Consider the following 19637-nt stretch of genomic DNA (forward strand, 5'->3'; position numbering starts at 1 on the left):
ATGAGATTATCAAAGCAACTTTTATTTAACTATTCATACAATCTCGTGTCATAACAAAAATTGCAATCCCTATTTGAATATCAACTCGCTTTCACGTGAATGATAAGAAACATCGAGCACACAAACCTGTCATTACGCTCAATCGCAACACTCAAACACGCGTATCTATACTTCTTGTTTCTTCTTATATCTTCTTGAGAAATTACATAGAAGCAAACTATATTAACTAGATTACTAGGTGTTGTCCTGAATTTGCAAGAAAATGTGATCTTGCAATCCAATTCGCTTCATGCCGTATTCGTTATTGCTCCTTTCAGAATTACAATGGCACTATGGTGGGAGATGGCTGCAACATACCGCATTATGTACCCAACGTGTTCCTTATGTCAATTATCCTATTCATAGGCACGTTCTTGCTATCGGTAGAGCTCAAGGATTTCAAGAACGCTTTATTCTTTCCCTCAAAGGTATGGTTTAATTAAAGGAGAAGGTACAAGACCAATTTTATTTTCCTTGGGGATAAAGATTGATGAAGTCATAAGACTGCTACTCGTAAAATTGTTATATTCAATAAAGATATATTATAAATATCTTTTTATTTTTATTAAGAACTCAATAATTTAGGAAATCTTATTGTTATATCTACCACGCAATTCTCTTTATTGACATTCCTATGTTCCTTTAGGTGAGGCAAGTGGTGAGCGATTTCGCAGTAATAATCGCGATATTCTCTATGAGTACATTGGATCATTTCGTGGGCATTTCAACGCCGAAATTGGAAGTGCCGGCGGAGTTCAAGCCAACATTGGACGGACGAGGATGGATAATCTGGCCTTTTCAAAGGAATCCGTGGTGGAGTGCTGTCGGGGCATGTCTCCCCGCTTTACTGGGCACTATATTGATCTTCATGGATCAGCAAATCACGGCCGTTATTGTTAATAGAAAAGAGAACAAGTTAAAGGTGAGCAGTTGACGCTTCACTGGTTACGGTAGCTCAGCGGTTACGGCTTTATCTATTCTCGTCAACGAATGTCACATGCTTTGAATGCGAAAAAGAGTACACTGCTTCATAATTACAGTGATTAATAGTTTACAATAACTCAGCAATAAACTGATAATTTGTACCAATGATTTTATTGATGCTTTTCCAGAAAGGATGCGGGTATCACCTGGACCTCTTTGTCCTGGCGATCCTGATCGAGATATGCTCGGTGATGGGACTTCCATGGTTCGTCGCAGCGACAGTCCTCTCCATAAATCACGTGAATTCGTTGAAGTTGGAGTCCGAGTGCGCCGCGCCGGGCGAGAAACCGCATTTTTTAGGTGTCCGCGAGCAGAGAGTTACTCACATACTGATTTTCCTAATGATCGGATGCTCGGTGCTCCTAACACCGATGCTGAGGAACATACCGATGCCGGTGCTGTTCGGTGTCTTCCTGTACATGGGCGTCGCGTCGCTGAAGGGTCTTCAATTTTTCGATAGGATTCTGATAATGTTGATGCCGGTTAAATATCAGCCGGACTACATGTTTCTTCGTCAGGTAAGCAAATGATTCCAATGCCTTGCTATCTTCAAAGTAGTTTCAAAACGCATTTATTCTAAGTTTTTTGTGGGAAATAAGATATATTACCTATAATAAATATTTCAAAACTTTTTTTTTAATTTTATATAAATTTTTTTTGTTCTGAAGCTATCGTATTTCCAATATTTGAAGCAAGTCTGTATCTTTAGGTGCCGTTGAAACGCGTACACATGTTCACTGCGATTCAGCTTACTTGCCTCGCCTGCCTGTGGCTCATAAAATCCTTCAGCCATACTTCTATTTTGTTTCCTTTAATGGTGAGTAATTAATCTAAAAATCTCTCGACAAGTTATTTGTTATTTAATAACATTTGTAATTCTCTTGAACTATTAATTTGGATTTGATGAATAGAAAAATTACGATTTACATTAAAACGGAAGTATAAAATCGTTCTTTTTAAGATACTTGCAAAAAAATTCTACAAAAAATCAATTAATTGCCTTATTTAATAATAAATTATTTACAAATTAAATTAAATTATTAATATGTGAAGATTATAACTTTACTTAAAAAATCAGTAGATATGTTTCTCAATAAAATTATCTCACACATAACTAGACGGAATATTAAGTTTTCATTGTAATGGTCGTAAAGCCGAAAATTAATTAATCTCAGAATTGACGTATTTTGGGAAAACAAAGTGACATATTTTTTCAAGGATATTATAATTATAATTTATTATAATTCTTGTGTAAAATTTTGCAGCTCGTGGTAATGATCGGCATACGCAAATCCCTGGATTTCATGTTTACGCAACGCGAGTTGAAAATTCTCGACGACATAATGCCGGAACCGAGCAAGAAACACGCCGACGATCTTCGTAAGCTGGAGAACGGCGAGGTTAGCACCGCGACACGAATATTAAACGCCATCACCTGTTGCAAATAGCATACAGACGGTGATCGCGTGGCGAATCCTCGCCCCGTGGTCACCATAACTCTCTCCGATTTTGGGGAATCCGCCCTTTGCAGAAGGACCGATGTATACTACGACGAGTGATCGGACGAATGTCACCTAAAACGAATTAGTTTTTTTCGTCGCTGCGCGGAACAGATTCGAGTAAAGATATAGGATCTCCGAATATGAGGCTAGAATATAATTTAATTTAAAGCGCATAATTATACATACGCCGGATAATTTAAGAATGCCAAGACTCGGCCTTTAATAATTTAAAAGAAGAAAAAAAGTACGGACGGACCAATAATTTCTACGCCAAAAAACGCACACTTTTTACTGTTTCGTCGAAACAACACTTTACTCCTTTTTGCGGTCAAAAAATTTTTTTTATTTTTCGCAAAGGACATTTAGCCGCCTGAATACACTAGGATGACGAGAATGGTACATAAAGCATTCCGAAAACGCATACACGGACTGTCTTCAGTTCGTAGAAATTTTTTGAAACGCGAATTGAAATTTGCCATTTTCTAGAAATAATACATTGTTGCCATTTTCTGGAAATAATATATTGCTCCGAACATTTACGCGGTGAATTTATATACCTATATATATTTTTTTCAACGAACCAAGATCCCGGCCTCGAAAGCCATTCTCTCGTCTTCCACTCGGAACATGTGCCAAACAACTCTTATCCTCAAATCCAGGTGGTATACCGACCGACCAGTATTAAAGTAAATGTAATGATAATTGTTGTTGAATTTTTGAACACGGTAGACTTTTGGATACCACAATCTTAAACGTTTTTATCGATAGCATCATTGTTGTAGCGAGATTAGAGTAATGTGTTAAGTGTTGATCGTTATTGCGAGCGCTTCGAACACGTCGACGGCTACCCCGAAATTTTATTTTGTGCAACACTTCGATCCGGATTATTAATTATTCTTCAATGGTGAACCACGCGCGATGAATCTTCATCGGTGTCTTTTATCGATGTGTGACGTCTTTGATGGGATTATATATAATTATCTTTGTTTTACATATATATTATTAGGCGAATTTAAGATAGAGATAAGAAAATGCAGTCTTCTCTTCGTTATTACACTGTAATATAATTGAAATTGAACAATACTCTGAAGGGTATAATAGTTACGAGCATAGTCGCGCGCGCGTATTAAGCACGACGTTGCAAATTATTAACAGTAGTTAAGGGAAATTATTGTTGCAAGGTGAGCAATATTGTACCGTTTTTGTTTGTACATTCGAATAAATTAATGTGTAGCACTTCTTCTATATAATTTATATATTCCAATATTACGGCAAACAAATGGCTGTTTGTAATAAAATCATGATCAGTTCACCATGGGAGAGTATATACGTTCGCTGCATTGCGAATTTTTCAATATACTCATAGTTAATCGACTACTAAATGGAAAGCAGGTTGCCTATTATCCAAATGATATACCAACGAAGATATTCATCGAGAGTAGCGATCGACACACCGCGATCGATATTCGCGACTTGGCGAAACGAAGTATCTGTTGCATTTAATACATCGCCGTGTCGCTGATATCCCCCTCTGTGAACCATTCGAGACTTTTGTATATCAATTTAATGCGCCGTCGTACACACAATTCACTTATCTTATCATGTAAAAATACATTATTGTTTCGAAACACACGAAACCTCTTTATAATTCCAACATCTCCTAACACGATTAACGGATTCATGTGTTTATTACATGTTCGCCTGCCTGAGAGCTTTTACTTATCTCTTACAACAGTCGAGATGGTCGAGATTGTCCAATTGTCCAAAAAATTATTATTAAATAAAAAATTCATAATGACATTATACAAGGATGAAAGGAGAACGCGAAGTACACTAATATTTGATAACAATATAGCTTAATGTTTTGTAATAATTAATACTAAATTTACTTATACGTATTATAAAATTCTTCTTTTTATTGTTCTGCTATATTGTTCTGCTTCAATCGTTTTTTATTTGGGTTGCATGTTTTATTTTATTTTTATAATGTAAATACAAGTTTAATACGTACAAGAATCTCAATAATAGCTAAACTGCAAAAATAACAAATTACATTTTTATTATGCAAAAATTCACTACTGAGAAAGATTTAATTGTTACTTTTCGAATTTTTTTCTCGTTAATTCATGTCAAAAATAAATAACAACGAAGAAACAAAAATTTTTTGTAACTTTATGAAGACAAAAATAAGTACAAATTTGATATGTATAAAACGGTGTAATTATTATTATGTATATAATTTTACGTATAAAATACGATAGAATAATATCAAAATAAAAAGAACATAATATTTTTTTGATTATCTTAACGCGAGCGAGCGATTAAGTGAGGCGTCACACCGTGTAACAGCCGAGCCGACAGCGTGCGTTCGTTATTAACAATGCAATTAAAGACAGAATAACTGAGCGGAAGCACACCATGACTCACGGAGGAGAGTGACGATTCAGCGAGAGAAAATGAGAGAGAGAGAGAGAGCGGCTGAAAGAAATCACACGAGCCGGACAAACACGGAGATATCAATACGGAAATCGCAAACGAAAAAAATGCCAGTCGTCGAATCCTCCGCCTGTCATCGGTACGTCACCATAAGTGCACGTCCGTAGCATTTCGCCGCATTATATTCGCCGACAGTCATGTTCTTTTCGCAAACGAACGATTCAGCGAACATCCTACGCCCGTTTGTAATCGAAGAGACTTTTCGGTGAGCGAACGCGACGATGCACTATGCGAGATAGATGCGATTTCAATAATGATCATGCGCCATTAAACTGATTGCAATAACAGCATGTTATTTTCCTGGCAAATTACGTGGCGATAGCAAGAATATATTGCAGTTTACATTTACAGTTGAGAGTCAAACCGAACGTGTGAATATAATTGCACGATGTTTAATAACTAAATTATTAAAAAGAATATTGACAAATATGTTAAAATAACAAAATGTGCCTTCGCACATTTGTATTTATTCTCATATACATAAAAATTTGATATTACCGCTAATACCTTCTCAAAAGCGTATAAACATAAATATAAATCACTATCAATTGATATTACTGTTACGCGCGGATAATACGATACAAAATATTGTACTGATCATAACTCTCAAGGTGAACAGAATCGTTATTTATAAAAATTATTTCCTCTCCCTGAAAAAAGTAATACGAAACTGCCAACATAATTCTAACCGTCATCACGGGCTCGTCGCACTAATTTTTCCATTGTGCATTCTTCTCTTACTCAATTAGAATTATCTACACGCCAAGTCACACCCTTGTAAATTTATTCATAGCGTTACGTGAAGCCTCTCTGACCGATCGTTATTACTTCCTCGTATACATCCATAATTTATTGGCCGCGTATAATTGACCGGCTCGTGAAATACATGCTGGCAAGCAACGTATCACGCCTGCTTCCCAGCAATTCGAAGGCAGCGCAAAGTTCGCTTGAATTTATGCATGGCCTGATAGAAATTCATCGCGCATCAAGGTTGAGATTCAAACTCTTGTTTCATTCATCCTGCAGGATCATCAGAACGAAACGATGGAATATGGACCCCCGGGAAATATTCAGATCTCTTTGGCAAATGGGAACATCATGAAGATCCCTCTGGCGAGTATCAATATCAGCGAGGAGGTGAACAAAACTGGTATCTGGCAACAAGTCAACGAGTGCAATGAAAAAACGAAACAGTCAAAGTCACTAATCAAGTAAGTATTAAATTTTCAACAATTTTATGCATTTTTGCAGAAATTATATGTATAAAAATAAGACATACAAATGGAATAATTGAAATTGTTGATTAAATACAACAAATTTGCCAGTAACTTCCGATTGATAAAATTAGCATAGTCATTTTTTAATACAATAACTTTTTACGATTATTATTGTAATTTTATCATTTGACAATTATAGTGCTATCTTCCTATTTATATCTATTTTATTTTATTTGTAATAATAATAGATACTTTTTACATAACATTGTGTATCTTATATATTTCTTACGTATTATTTTTGTATTTTATTATATTTTTATATTTATTATATTTTTATATATTTATATGTATATCTGATTTTTCTAAAGTACATGAAGGAATTTTTTACAAGAAAGCTTCTTCAAGACTGGTGATTCATCAATGATGGAACAACCTTACTTATGTATTTATAGAAGCTCATCGCAAATTCCGTTCATGCAAAGTATTGTGATTGTATAGAATCAAAACGTTACGGCGACTGGAAACAAATAGACAATCGTTAAACTATAATCAAACGTTCCTTAGTCAATTTAGTTGAAGAACTTGAGCATAATTTAAGATCAACGTGATTAGTTACAATATAGTAGCATGATTAGACATTTGTAGAATTTAGCTTTCTAACATAGAATCCAATATTATTTTAATAATAAATTAATATTATAATATTATATAGAGGAAAGTGCCCTATTATGAGACAGGATCCTAATATGAGATATGTTAAGCTAAAAGGCTCTATATAGGCCCTATCTGTTGATCCCACCATGAAAAAACCCCGCCATCTCATATTAGGATCCTATCTCATAATAGGGCACTTTCCTCTATTACTAAATTGTAATAAAGTAATTTTAAGCACGTATTAAAAACACGGCCAGCTTTGTTCACGGCTAGCCTTATCCTCTTGTGTTTAATTATGCAAACTTGGTAATGTTTACTATTACATATTAATATTATAAACTTTCTACTATAAAACATAAAAGATTAAAACGTAAAAGAAATACTCTATTATTTAGTTAAAATTTTGTTGAAATTCTTTTAATAATTACTACAATATTGATAGTTTTCGAATAAAAAGAGGAAAGATTAATGTGAATATCAACTTCTAATTGATATTGTCTAGTTTTTAAAACTGATTAAGTTTGTAATTGTCTAACGCAGTGTGGGAAAGCAAAAGAAGCATCCGAAGAAGGATAACTCGTTGGTGGCCGACGAGACGACGAGGCTGACGACGATGACCGAAGAGGACGAGGATGACAGTGGGATCTCGATCAAGGTGACACACGTAAATGATTCTAAATTCTAACTACCATCACCATCACCAAAAAAACCGACAATTTATATGGCAAGTCACACAGCAAGAGCACCAATATACCGGCATGCAACATATCCCATGCACCGCTGCTGTGAGTAAACTTACAAACGAGGATAGCATGACAATCCTCGTCGAGTTGACGTAAAAAGCAAATTTCAGACGCGGACGACTCATTATAGAAAACATGGATTTTCGTAGACGAGAATTATGCTTTTAGGTATTAACATAACGACAACGGCGATAACAGCATTTAAGTATATTAAATACACGAAAGTATTAAAAATACACATTAAGTATACAAAATATTAATTCACGATTGCACAGAATTTCATGGCAATTTTTATTGCAAGTTTTTATTTTACTACAAATTTACAAATGGTAAATACTATTGTAATTATGCGAAGTATTCGAGAAGATATAAGGAAGAAATACTTTTTTAGTTTATTATTGTTATAAGAATCTGTCTGTTATATACGATTAATCACGTCTTTTTCGTCACATATGTAATCGTCTATGAGACTCAACTTTGCAACTCTTGCTTATGCTCTTAGAAATGCTACGTACGTAGCATTTGTGGTTACTCGTGGTTAATGTAAACGTAAACAACGAAATAATTAAACGACCTGAGAAAAGACGTTACATATAGGTCTAATTCATTTCATCTATTTACTTTTCGTCTTTGTATTACTTATTCTCCTGTTTCAAGTGACTAACTTTTTAAAATATATTGTATGTGATTTTTCACAATGATAAAAGTAATAACCATGCATCTTAAATAATTGGAAAAATGTGAAGTATAAAATACAAATTTACGAAAAAACAGGACTGATACAATATTTTCTTATTTTGTAAAATAACGAGCTTTGTAAAATGAGATAGAAATATCTAATTGCATGTTTCTTTTTTGCTTTTAATATTAGTAACTTTTTACCGTTGCATGAGCATTAAAAATTTACCTTTTTCGTTATATTGATAAGATGCATAGCACATATTAAAAATATATTGAATTATTTAAAAAATTGTTATTAAGATTAGTCAATGATAGGATGTAATTCTACGTATAAACAAAAAAAAAATGATGTCATCTTAAGTCACCATGAAAGATGATTTTTGAAAGGTATAGCATATATATCTTTATCATATAGTGTACGTATGTTCTTTATAGGGGAACGGGGCCCCGGACATTATTGAAATTCAATACCGCGTATCTATGGCCATTGTTTAAACATTCTGCATATGTCGAGATACGCAGAAGGGCATATTAGAATGTTTAAACAATGGCCATAGATACGCGGTATACTTAAATTTCAATAATGTCCGGGGCTATCCCCCGTTCCCCTACATATATTTACTTAAATGTGTAATATATATACAATACATATATTGAATATAAAATATCTACAATAGGGGAGACCGGGGCAAACTCGACACAATTTTTTCAAAGGCAATTTTCAACAATTAATTTAAATTTTCAAGCGAATTCAATGGTAGGTTCACACATTTAAAGAGTGTCCCTTCAGATACAAAATTGCTTCAGGAAGTTTTGCTGTACGTCGCTTAGTTTTGCCCCCAGGAAAAGAAAAGTGACGCAAAGACAAATTTTCAAATTAAAAAATGTCGGGGCAAACTCGACACTTCGTCTGATCGACACAATTTCATCTAAAACTTATTTTTTATTGTCTGAAAATAAAAATATATTGTTTATCGTGTATCTAGAAAGTACAAAAATTCGGAATTAAGTAAAACAATCATTGGAAATAATGAGGTAAAAAATGTTGAATTTTTACAATTATCATCTAACCTCATGTCTAAAAAACAATTAATGCAAGAAAAATTGCGATCGGACGTGCACACACATTTGTCATGAGCTATACGGCTGCATGACAATCATCGTTTGTTATTAAGAGCTGACGAAACGATGTGGTGTCGACTTTGCCCCGGACGTCATTTTCCACTTTTGTCACTCCAAAACCATAAAAATTTTGAAAATATGCAAGAACGATTAGGGGAGAGTTGGATATTACCGAGCCCCTAAGAATTGAAGCGTATATCTAAGCTTAGAAATGTTTCAAAAAAACAAAATGTGCAGTTTTAGATAGGTAATTTATTTGGCTATCCATATATAATAGTAATAATCTTCAAAGTTAAACACAAACTAAAATATTAACAATTTTCCAAAAAATGAGAAAACGCGGTATTACCGAACTGGTCTGATAATATCATGCCTATAAAAATTACTCTGGCTTCAGCCAGTGACATGAAGTAGAACACAATAACAAAATGTTTTTTTTTTATATTTATGCATTAATATCGTCTATAGTAGGTACCTACATATAAAAATAAGTGAATGTGTTAACAAATAACGATTATTATAAATTCAAATCAAAACTTAAGCAACGATCTTTTCTATAAGCACCTTACATTGTCAACTAAACAGTCTTGGTAACTCTTAACACACAGTTACCGTTATACCTATTGTCTATGAATTACAAAAACAACTTTAAAATCTTATCAGTCTCCAAAATTCAATCAGTCTCAAAATTTCAACTTTTGGCGCGAAATTATCAAACTCAATTATTTCACTTTACAACCTTAAAATATATAGAAAAGAAACGCGTGTTTCTAAAATCATTTTGCAACCTAATTTTATAGTGTTTTAGCCTATCAAATGCGTCAAATTTAATTCTGTAATGTAAATATTATATTACTCACCTCTTATCGAAACTACCAGCAAAATTACAGTGAAAAGCAGAAAATCTTGTAGAGCGCAGTGTCTTCACATGGACGGCCGGAACGAACTGACAGCGCATTCGCGGGGGGTATTCCGTGTTAGTCTATGATATTAAGATCATTGTAGGCGCGTAATACAAATAGTTATTGAGTTAAACAGTGGCGCGGAATTGTCAACCGCGCGGTAATATCTAACTCTCCCTTATCGGATTCGTATAAAGAAACAAATTTTTCATCAAAATCACTTGCCTGTAGATTCGCAAAAGTAAAGCTCGATGAAAGAGTAGCAATTTTCGAGAGATCAGTAGAAAAGGCAAGTTTCTACGATATAGATTTAAATTGGCAAAAAGCCTAGTGTCAAGTTTGTCTCGATGTCGAGTTTGCCCCGGTCTCCCCTACTACTTCATATTTATTAAATATATTGTTCTCATAAAATTCTTATTTATAATAAAATAGAAAAAGTTAAACAAAATAGAATGTTATAAAAGATAATGTTAAAGCATCTATATTTCTTTATAATTATATGACGTATATTTGAATTTATATGAATTATAATTATGTAAGATTTCTAAATCTTTAGATAATTTATGAAATTCTAATCAATAAACGCAATTCAATTTTTGATCTTGCTTTTTTTTTTAAAGAAAGCATATTAAAACAAATTTTAAGGATTAACTTGAAAAGAAATTAATAAATACTTCGATTCGATATTTCAGGTAGATTTAATACGATCCAAGGAAAGCATCAGTCCTTTAAAAGCAAATGGTACTACCTCAGCAGAAACTTCCGTTTAATAAGAAGACAACAGATGTAAACATATATTAATGAAGTACACAAGTTTTTTTAATCGATAGTTTCAAAACTTTCATCTCTACAGTTTTCATGCAATTTCTATTTTTATTTTACGAAATATCATTTAAGCAACATAAAAGTCACAGATCATGCTATTTAATTTCCTGAAAACCTATATTCTTCTGCAAAGAATAATGTCCACTTCTATCATTTATCTATTATTTTTAATTGTATTATATTTGTGCCATATTTAACAAACAATGTGCGTCACTCTTCGCGAGTACTCTGCAATTTATACTCAACTAAATGAGATCTACCATGCATAGTCTCAATGTATTTGTACATAGAAACAATTCAACAAGATTCGCCAATAGTATCCAATTGTGATTTCATGAAACCTCATCTTTCATCTCCGATAAGATAATGTTGTTACAAAACAGTCTATTTTAGTAGTTATTCATTCAACAATAAATTCTACTTCGTTAATATTGTATGTGAATTGCAAGGAACAGCGAGAAACGAAAAGAGAAACGGAAGAAAGAAATTCCAAATAATTCGAAAAAATGTTTCGAAATAATAAAAGTAGTAGATACATGTTTTTACGTTTAAGTGAGTGTAATGACGGCAAGTAAAATATTAGGTGAAATTTCAAAAGATCTTCTATACTGCTATGCATCTTCTTTAGAATGTTTAGATTGACAACATCTATTGACTTATGTCAATAGGACAAGTTTATGCTAGAGTCAATAAGAACATGTTTATGCTAGAAATTTGTGAAAAACGCACATTTTTCCAAATCGTGATGTGACACCGAACGAATATATACATGGCATTTATAAAACACGAGTGCGAACTGCAAAATAAAATTCGAGTTTTCAGAAAATTGCTCTGGCGAGTTACTCAAGCTTCAACGCATTCAAATATTTGAATAATTAATACCGATAATTACACTCTTATAGATATGTATGAAATAAATAATATAATAGAATAATAATAGAATAATAATATAATATCGCGCAGATGTTTAAATACCGTGAGCCAAATATCCGAATGTGTGCGCAATTGTAATTATTCGAATATTTGAGCATTGACAGCTGTAATTTTAAGTTCATCGTATATGTCAAATTCTGATTTATACGAATCATAGAGAAATAAGCAAAGTCATACTCAATACAAGAATTGTGTTATCGTGCAATAATGTATGACTCTGCATGTAGCAATTAAGTAGTTTGGGTAACTTTATAATCATACTATGTATGCCAAAGAAACCCCGCAATATGTAATGCGTATATCAATATTTCCTTCGAGGGATATCTCATACGTTATTGCCAGCAAGTGTTGCTAAATAGCGGTTGCGTATTAAACAGGAAGCAAATTTGACTAATATTATTTATTAAGAAAATTGCGCTTAGATATTTTTTATTCATTGTCTCTAATAATATTAATACGATACCTTGAGGGACAAAAACTGTAGGAGTTATTTTGTGTCCTAAGAACAGAAAAGAGGAGGAAATGTTATATGTATAGATAAATTTTTTTTATCCTCAAATGATAGAATGATATTAACTTTTCTGATTTCAAAAAATACTATTATCTTGAAAATTTTACGAAAGCGGCCTTTTAATACAGATCTGTGGAACAATCTTCTTTGAAACATTCATTGCCTCTCGCTACCTGAAGATAATCAGAATTTAAAAAAAATTCTTACTAATACTCTAATTTAGATAAAAGTTTATTTTGCTACAGAACTGTGGAACAACCCTCTTTGAGGTTCATTCATGACATCGCCTCTCACTCGCTAGAGATAATCGAGAAACTAACTTAAAAAAAGTTTTTTTTATTCTAGTTTTCTTACTCTAGTTTAGATAACATTTATTCTCAAAGATACTTAAGAAATACATTGCATATTTCTGTTACTCCTTAAAATTCCGATCTGGTCAAGATCTTGAGCATTTTTCCAAACTCTATTATCATAACTTTTAAATATTTGGGCATTCCCAATTGCGACAATATTGAGATATTCTAATTATAGTAAAATTAATTTCTTTACTGCAAGATTTTTTACGAAAAGTTTACGTATTATAAAGATATACATGCGATGTGTAGAGTGATAAAAAAATAGTCCCTTGAAGGATATCCGTTGTTGTTCGTAATTAAAGAGAGAAGATATAACCATCAGTCTGTATACAGCCTGCGATATTTAATAAATAATCATGTAACTCTTTGCGAGTTTACTAAATAACAATAAAGATATTCTAGCGGATAATATAAATTATAAATAGTTGTTTGTTAATTAGGGTTATTTAAATTAATTTAGTAAAAATTCTATGCTATTCTTGAAAAGGAATTTCCAACTTTGCTTCTAGCAAAAAATAACTTACTAAATTATAATCCATTTTTTATATTAAAACTTACATAACATAATAGAGATAACTAACTTTGAAGCTTTCCGATCGAATATTTGCATTAACAAGTAACTGGCACGAATCAGTCCAGAATTTACTAAATAGGAAAATGAGCAAATCTTTTCTCCAATGATCTGCGATAGATCTATCGATAATGATAGATTTCAGTAAAAATTTAACTCCTTAAATCAGCTTCTTATCAAAATGCAGTCATTAATGGCGTAAATATTCGTATAAAATTCCTAGAAAACTGAATAATTAGACGATATTCACGATATATTTTTTTATACGGCCATTTTGCTAACAGGTAGCTTGAGAAAACATGTTTTAAATAATGGAGAAAAAAAACGAGCAGATTACGTCTTGCAATATGTGTATTTAATTCATAGAAAGGCTCAAGAGAAGACCTACAGATAAAACAATATGAAACATTTATATCACATTGGAAAGTATATATATATATATATATCCTACTTTTAAGTCGTATATACTTTTAAGTAAATTTTTACGTCAAGAAAATGTGCCCTCGCGTATATAAATCACTTAAAATCATGCATAAAATATGTTTGTTAAGCGGAGGTTGCAATATCAACTCGATATGGTGTAAGCCAGAGTATCGAGTCGTAATAGACAAATACGAAGAAGTGTGGAAGGCATGCCCCAATCTTGGGTGCAAAAATAAACGTGCAAATAGTAAAATTCATGGATATAATGTATAGTATGAGAATAATTTAATAAAAAAGTGTATGATATGTGTGCTAGTGCGTTTCAACGGTGATCTTCGATGCGTTAATTAAGGTGGTTCGGCCATCAGAGCGTATGTCAAAGAAAAAAAATCTGAATTAAAAATATGTTATAAAGAAAACCTAAATACACTTAAATTTGCAATTTTGAGAAGATCTGACGTCTAGTTTTTGAGATATTAAATCTCAAAGTTGGCATTTTTAACATAGGTTTTATAGGAAATGAATTATATACATATATATAGATTGTACCGAAAACATATATTTTTCGAGAATTTCACTCACTGTCTGTAAAGAAACAAGTTCAAAAAACTGAAAATAACATTGTTTGATTCTTCTAGCACTTGTTAAGTATAAGACAAAACGACGTTGACGTGTAATAAGGCCAAAAATTCAATCAAAAGTTGATGAATTGTCGCGTTTCTTGTCGGCCTTTCGATCAGCAAATCTCTTTTGGAAGCAAATCTCCTATTATCGAAATTGTTTGTTACCTTCCATTATTTTTCAACGTAAACACAATACATAACTTCACTCAAACACATGACACTGGCATGATAGCTGCCTACAGCGAAGAGATGTAATGTCGCGACATTTCTTTTGTACGAATGTCAACTGAAGTCAAATTTTAAACTGTTTACATTTATCAGTAGATAAATTGATACCTAATCGAAAAGTTACATTATAAAACCAGTAATTATACAAGTGTCTAGAATATATCCATAAAAATGGTTTTTCTTAAAAAAAAATTTAGGCCTTATATTGATTCATATACAGTACTAGCCGAATCACCTTAATAGAGAAGCGTATTCTCTCATTCGAAGATCACGGTTTCACGTGTATCGCAGCGAATTCACGATGGCGGATGGGCTATAATCGCCGATGTAGTATTAATTGGTTGTGATTAGGTAGAAAAGACTGCGTCTCGGAAACTAGTTTCCGAGCTGACAAGGAAAGTAGCTGATGCCTGTCATTATATCTTAAATCATACTGTGTTACTTTAAATAAATAATGTGCAATTAAAACTGAAAGATTTACTATTGTCTTTGCCATTATTACAACATACATCGCAAAACGTAGGATCTATGTTACAGCTGGGCTGCATCGAGAACATCGTCTTGTGCGAATTAATAGCTCTTGATAATTCTTCACACACGTTGATAATTTCGTGCTTAACGACATGCCCGAAATATTTAAGAACCGGTGTAACAGAAAACATAATTTGTGCTGTAAAAGAAAATTGATCCTTAAAATGCTTTCGTGAGAACAATAATGAACAACGAATAGCCTTAAAGAAAAAAAATTGGTAATTGTATAGATGGGGGGACCACCTTGGATGACCTTGATATTCTAGTATGTTGTCAAGGTCACCCTCCTGAGTGACCTTCAGAAGGTTTCAGCCCGCGCTCGTTATTCGTTAAAAAGTTATTAACAAAAAAAGTTTGGAAAATATAGCAGCTATTTTGAGTATTGAAAGATATAAATGACTAATAAATATGTCGAAATAGTTCACGCATACACTTTCCACGCGAAACGAGGTGCCACGTGGGTTAGTGACGCGCTTTAAAAGTATTTAAGTGTTTAAAGCGTGTCAACTAACCTATGTAGGTTAGTGACGCGCTTTAAAAGTATTTAAGTGTTTAAAGCGCGTCAACTGCATGTAGGAGTGAGTGATCCGAGATCGCTCGGGTGCTCGCGTCCGTGTATGCGAGCGCAACCGCGTGCGGGCGGTTTCCACACGACGTCGTCCGTGCAACAAGTGTCAGGAGGCGACGGCGGTGTGTTGGTAGCGGTCGTTGGAACAGTGCGGTGTGGTACACGGTGTTAACGTGGGGCGCATGGTGTTGCTGGATTGGTGCGCTCGAGACAGGATTGGCTCGGTCAAGCGGGATCGTTAATCGTCGGTATCGTCGTCGTCGTCGTCGTCGTCATCGCCGTCACGACGACGCGAGGCTGAGAGGAGACCGTCACCGGCGAGGGCACGGGGATGGGCTGCGCCGTGAGCACCACCGGCGAGAAGGAGGCCGCCGAGCGGTCCAAGAAGATCGACAAGGACCTCCGCGCTGATGGCGAGCGCGCCGCCGCGCCAGCGCGCAACAACAACCTACATAGGTTAGTTGACGCGCTTTAAACACTTAAATACTTTTAAAGCGCGTCACTAACCCATGTGGCACCTCGTTTCGCGTGGAAAGTGTATGCGTGAACTATTTCGACATATTTATTAGTCATTTATATCTTTCAATACTCAAAATAGCTGCTATATTTTCCAAACTTTTTTTGTTAATAACTTTTTAACGAATAACGAGCGCGGGCTGAAACCTTCTGAAGGTCACTCAGGAGGGTGACCTTGACAACATACTAAAATATCAAGGTCATCCAAGGTGGTCCCCCCCATCTATACAATTACCAAAAAATTTACATTAAAAATCTTTACTAGAATTCCATTTCACCACTATGTTCCGTAATATCAAACGCTGTTTTTTAATTAATATAATGTATATTAAACAAATTAATTAACACATATTTAATTTACATACAATACATATATATATATATATATATATATATAAGAATTTTTGTTCTTTAATTCTGCAAATCAGAGTTGTTTGAATACATCAGAAAGTTATAATATAGATAGGAAGTTACAGAGCTGCAATTGCATGACGATACCATTTCATTGACTTTTAAATATCAATTTAAGGAACATTGCGCTATACATTACGTCTGTTATTTTCTATATTCAATTTATTATTTTACTTTTAATAAATCTTTCTTTGTACAATTACAGTGCGGTTTTGATGAGCTGCCCATTTGAAATTGCATAAGTATCACCAAATACGTCGCCACCGTGCCAATCAGCTAATAATCAAAATTAAATGAATTAAGAAAACTTAACTTATATCAGATCCGTATGACATTCTAAATATTCTCACCGAATGAAGAAAACTGTTATCGAGCGCAAAGTATCCCTTAGCTGTGAACTGTACTTTGTGATGTAGCAATTGAAGTGAAAATTGCTTGAGCTGCAACAGATCTATGATAAATGTCGTTACGTTGAGTACTGTCCATACAAAAGTTTCATGTGACTTTGTGTCTTACCTCTGACTTTGACTCTTTACTGATCGTGCATCTTAAAAGGCTATGTATTATTTTGCCCGTTTTCCCTATCTAAAATACATTTATAATTAGAACAATGCTGCACAATTCTGTAAAACATTTTAATATACATGGGATTTTATTTGCTAATAAAAAAATGTCTCTCAATTAAAACAATTCGATTAAAATACGATCAAAATCTAGTTTATTATTATACCGATTATCTTACCTCGTTTAAAGTCTTGGTGATTCTGTTGGTGAGGAGAGAAATGGGATAAATAAGAAATATTAACCAGATGATAGTGTTACTAAGAATCTTAAACTCTAAGATATCATCGGTTATCATTAGAGCTGGCGCGAGAAGATAGTAGCCATTAAATATGAGTGTCACAAAGAGAAAAGTAACGCCGAACAATACTGACAGTGAATAGAAATCTGACACGTCCTTGGAAATCTCACAAAGGTGATAGTGCATGTCTCGTAGTTGCAACAGTTGACGAACAGTGGAATTGTTGAATATAATGCGACGCGTTTGATAGAAAGACTGTGGTTGAAGATCAGGTATGCCAACTATGGTGAGGCTCTCTATCGCTTGATTCACATCGGCGAAATCCGCTTGAATGATCGTGACCAACAGGAAGTACTGTATCAACAGCCAACCCACGTGAAGAGTCGGTAGAATGTCCGTCAGCCAGGCGACCGGGCCAACGTGAAAGGCCACGGTCTCAGTGGTCAGAAGAAGAATCAGCAGGCAAACCTTCAAGACGCAGACGATGGTCACGGCATAGAAGATACGCTGTCGTCGCAACGGACGATACAAAAGATACAGACGATCCATTTCGTGCTCGACGTCCATTAATTGATTGACGATCCGCACCAAGGATTTCTGATCGATGCAGTAAGACAGTAAAATTGCGCAGATCACCAGGGAGCCAAGTATAGCTTGCAGAACCTCGAGGCTTACAGTTAAGTTTGACTTATTCTCATATTGTACAGTAAGGTTGAACGGTATCGACAAATAGTTCGAAGCGATTATTAAGCAACTCAATATGACATTGTAAACGATCCCAAATTTGGAGTAATAAAATGCGCACGATAGTCTTTTTCTCCGCGTGACGATATGATGGGCAAACGTGGCGAGACCGATGATCTTGAAAAATATTATCGACATTCTAAGCATCCAAAAGGAATCCTGATGTGTCTCTGATTTTATTTTGATCATTTTCCGTTTATTAATTTCTTCCGTAATAGCGTTCTCTTTATTGAAATATTTGAAAAAATTGTCGATTTTGCAGGCATCCATGAAGATTAAATTCTCAACCGAACCGAAGACATTCGTGCAACGATTATCTTCTTCCATAAAAAACTTAAAGTTAATATCTATTTTTCTTCTTCATTATATTTCGTCGATTTATGCGTATTCACATACATTGCTTCATAATGATTCATAAATATCTTCTGCATTTTAATTCGGTTTTTTCGATACAATGTTTTCTTTTCTGACAAGACATTTGTGCGTAAAGATTTTTTAAATTTATACACTTTAAGTCTTGTCAAAATGTTTCAGGCGTGCATCATTTATAATTCATAATTTGAGAAGTGTCCGTTTTTTTATTTTATCGATACCTATCTTTCCAGTTGCTCTGAATCCAAATTGATTGCGATCTTTTGAACGTCATATACGACCAATTGCGAGTCTGGTAAATCTACAATCTACGTGCACTCGAGTCTAGATTACACTTCTTACACTGTGAAGTGACACTGAGCATACGCAGCGATGCTTCCGCGCAAGTGCCTTTCTCGCAAGCATCATATATGCAAAATTAAATATTAAGTTTGTAAAAGTCATAAAGGTGTAATAAAAAGCATAAAGTCGATACTTCAGTACTATATCAACCGACACGGATCTCGCGATAAAAATAGTAGATTGCGTGTGTTACGAATTGTTAGTGACATCCACTAACTATCTGGAATATTTATTGCCTGTTCATAAGTGACAGGATATATGGGTACGATAAGAATACGGAATAAGTTCTCCATATTTTCTCTAAGTGTAACGTTAGTTAGATTATCGCACTAATTAATGGACTCAAAATAACAGTTCCGCACAACTGCATTATATAGTCCACAATGTCAACATTATGTCATCATTATGTGGTACAAGTTCTTATAAATTATGTAAAAATATTTTAGCATTAAATATCTAAGTTTTTCCGCTTCAGGAAGTTCCCATTAAAATAATAAAACTATACATTTTTATGCACGTTTTCCTGCATAAAATATTTCTT

The 19637-nt window shown here is 33.9% G+C and overlaps 2 protein-coding genes across 15 annotated transcripts in view; one reads left to right on the plus strand and one right to left on the minus strand.

Annotated features, from left to right (window-relative positions):
* Ndae1 (Na[+]-driven anion exchanger 1) overlaps positions 1 to 15284 on the plus strand; it is a 63658-nt gene extending 48374 nt beyond the window's left edge. For 13 of the 14 annotated variants that reach the window (XM_071713887.1, XM_071713890.1, XM_071713889.1 and 10 more), the window contains 8 exons: positions 318 to 467; positions 686 to 961; positions 1152 to 1541; positions 1733 to 1840; positions 2289 to 2423; positions 6048 to 6232; positions 7433 to 7547; positions 11033 to 15284. In XM_071713887.1, coding sequence (XP_071569988.1) covers positions 318 to 467; positions 686 to 961; positions 1152 to 1541; positions 1733 to 1840; positions 2289 to 2423; positions 6048 to 6232; positions 7433 to 7547; positions 11033 to 11110 — 1437 coding nt within the window. In that variant the 3' untranslated portion in view covers positions 11111 to 15284. Of the gene's footprint in view, positions 1 to 317; positions 468 to 685; positions 962 to 1151; positions 1542 to 1732; positions 1841 to 2288; positions 2424 to 6047; positions 6233 to 7432; positions 7678 to 11032 lie in introns of all 14 variants that reach the window. The other variant, XR_011719219.1, reaches the window with a different exon arrangement.
* An 863-nt stretch (positions 15285 to 16147) lies between these two features.
* On the minus strand, positions 16148 to 19359 carry LOC139776874 (uncharacterized). Its single transcript, XM_071713874.1, has 5 exons — positions 17579 to 19359; positions 17353 to 17421; positions 17187 to 17276; positions 17011 to 17112; positions 16148 to 16357 (listed from the first exon to the last, which is right to left on the minus strand). The coding sequence occupies exons 1-5, from the start codon at positions 18707 to 18709 to the stop codon at positions 16148 to 16150; spliced, it is 1602 nt and encodes a 533-aa protein (XP_071569975.1). The 5' UTR covers positions 18710 to 19359.
* Between the last annotated feature and the right edge of the window lie 278 nt (positions 19360 to 19637).

The sequence above is a fragment of the Temnothorax nylanderi genome, unplaced genomic scaffold (assembly GCF_030848795.1).
Source record: "Temnothorax nylanderi isolate EJ_2023f unplaced genomic scaffold, tnyl_v1.0 TNYL_tig0131_pilon, whole genome shotgun sequence".
Classification (NCBI taxonomy): domain Eukaryota; kingdom Metazoa; phylum Arthropoda; class Insecta; order Hymenoptera; family Formicidae; genus Temnothorax; species Temnothorax nylanderi.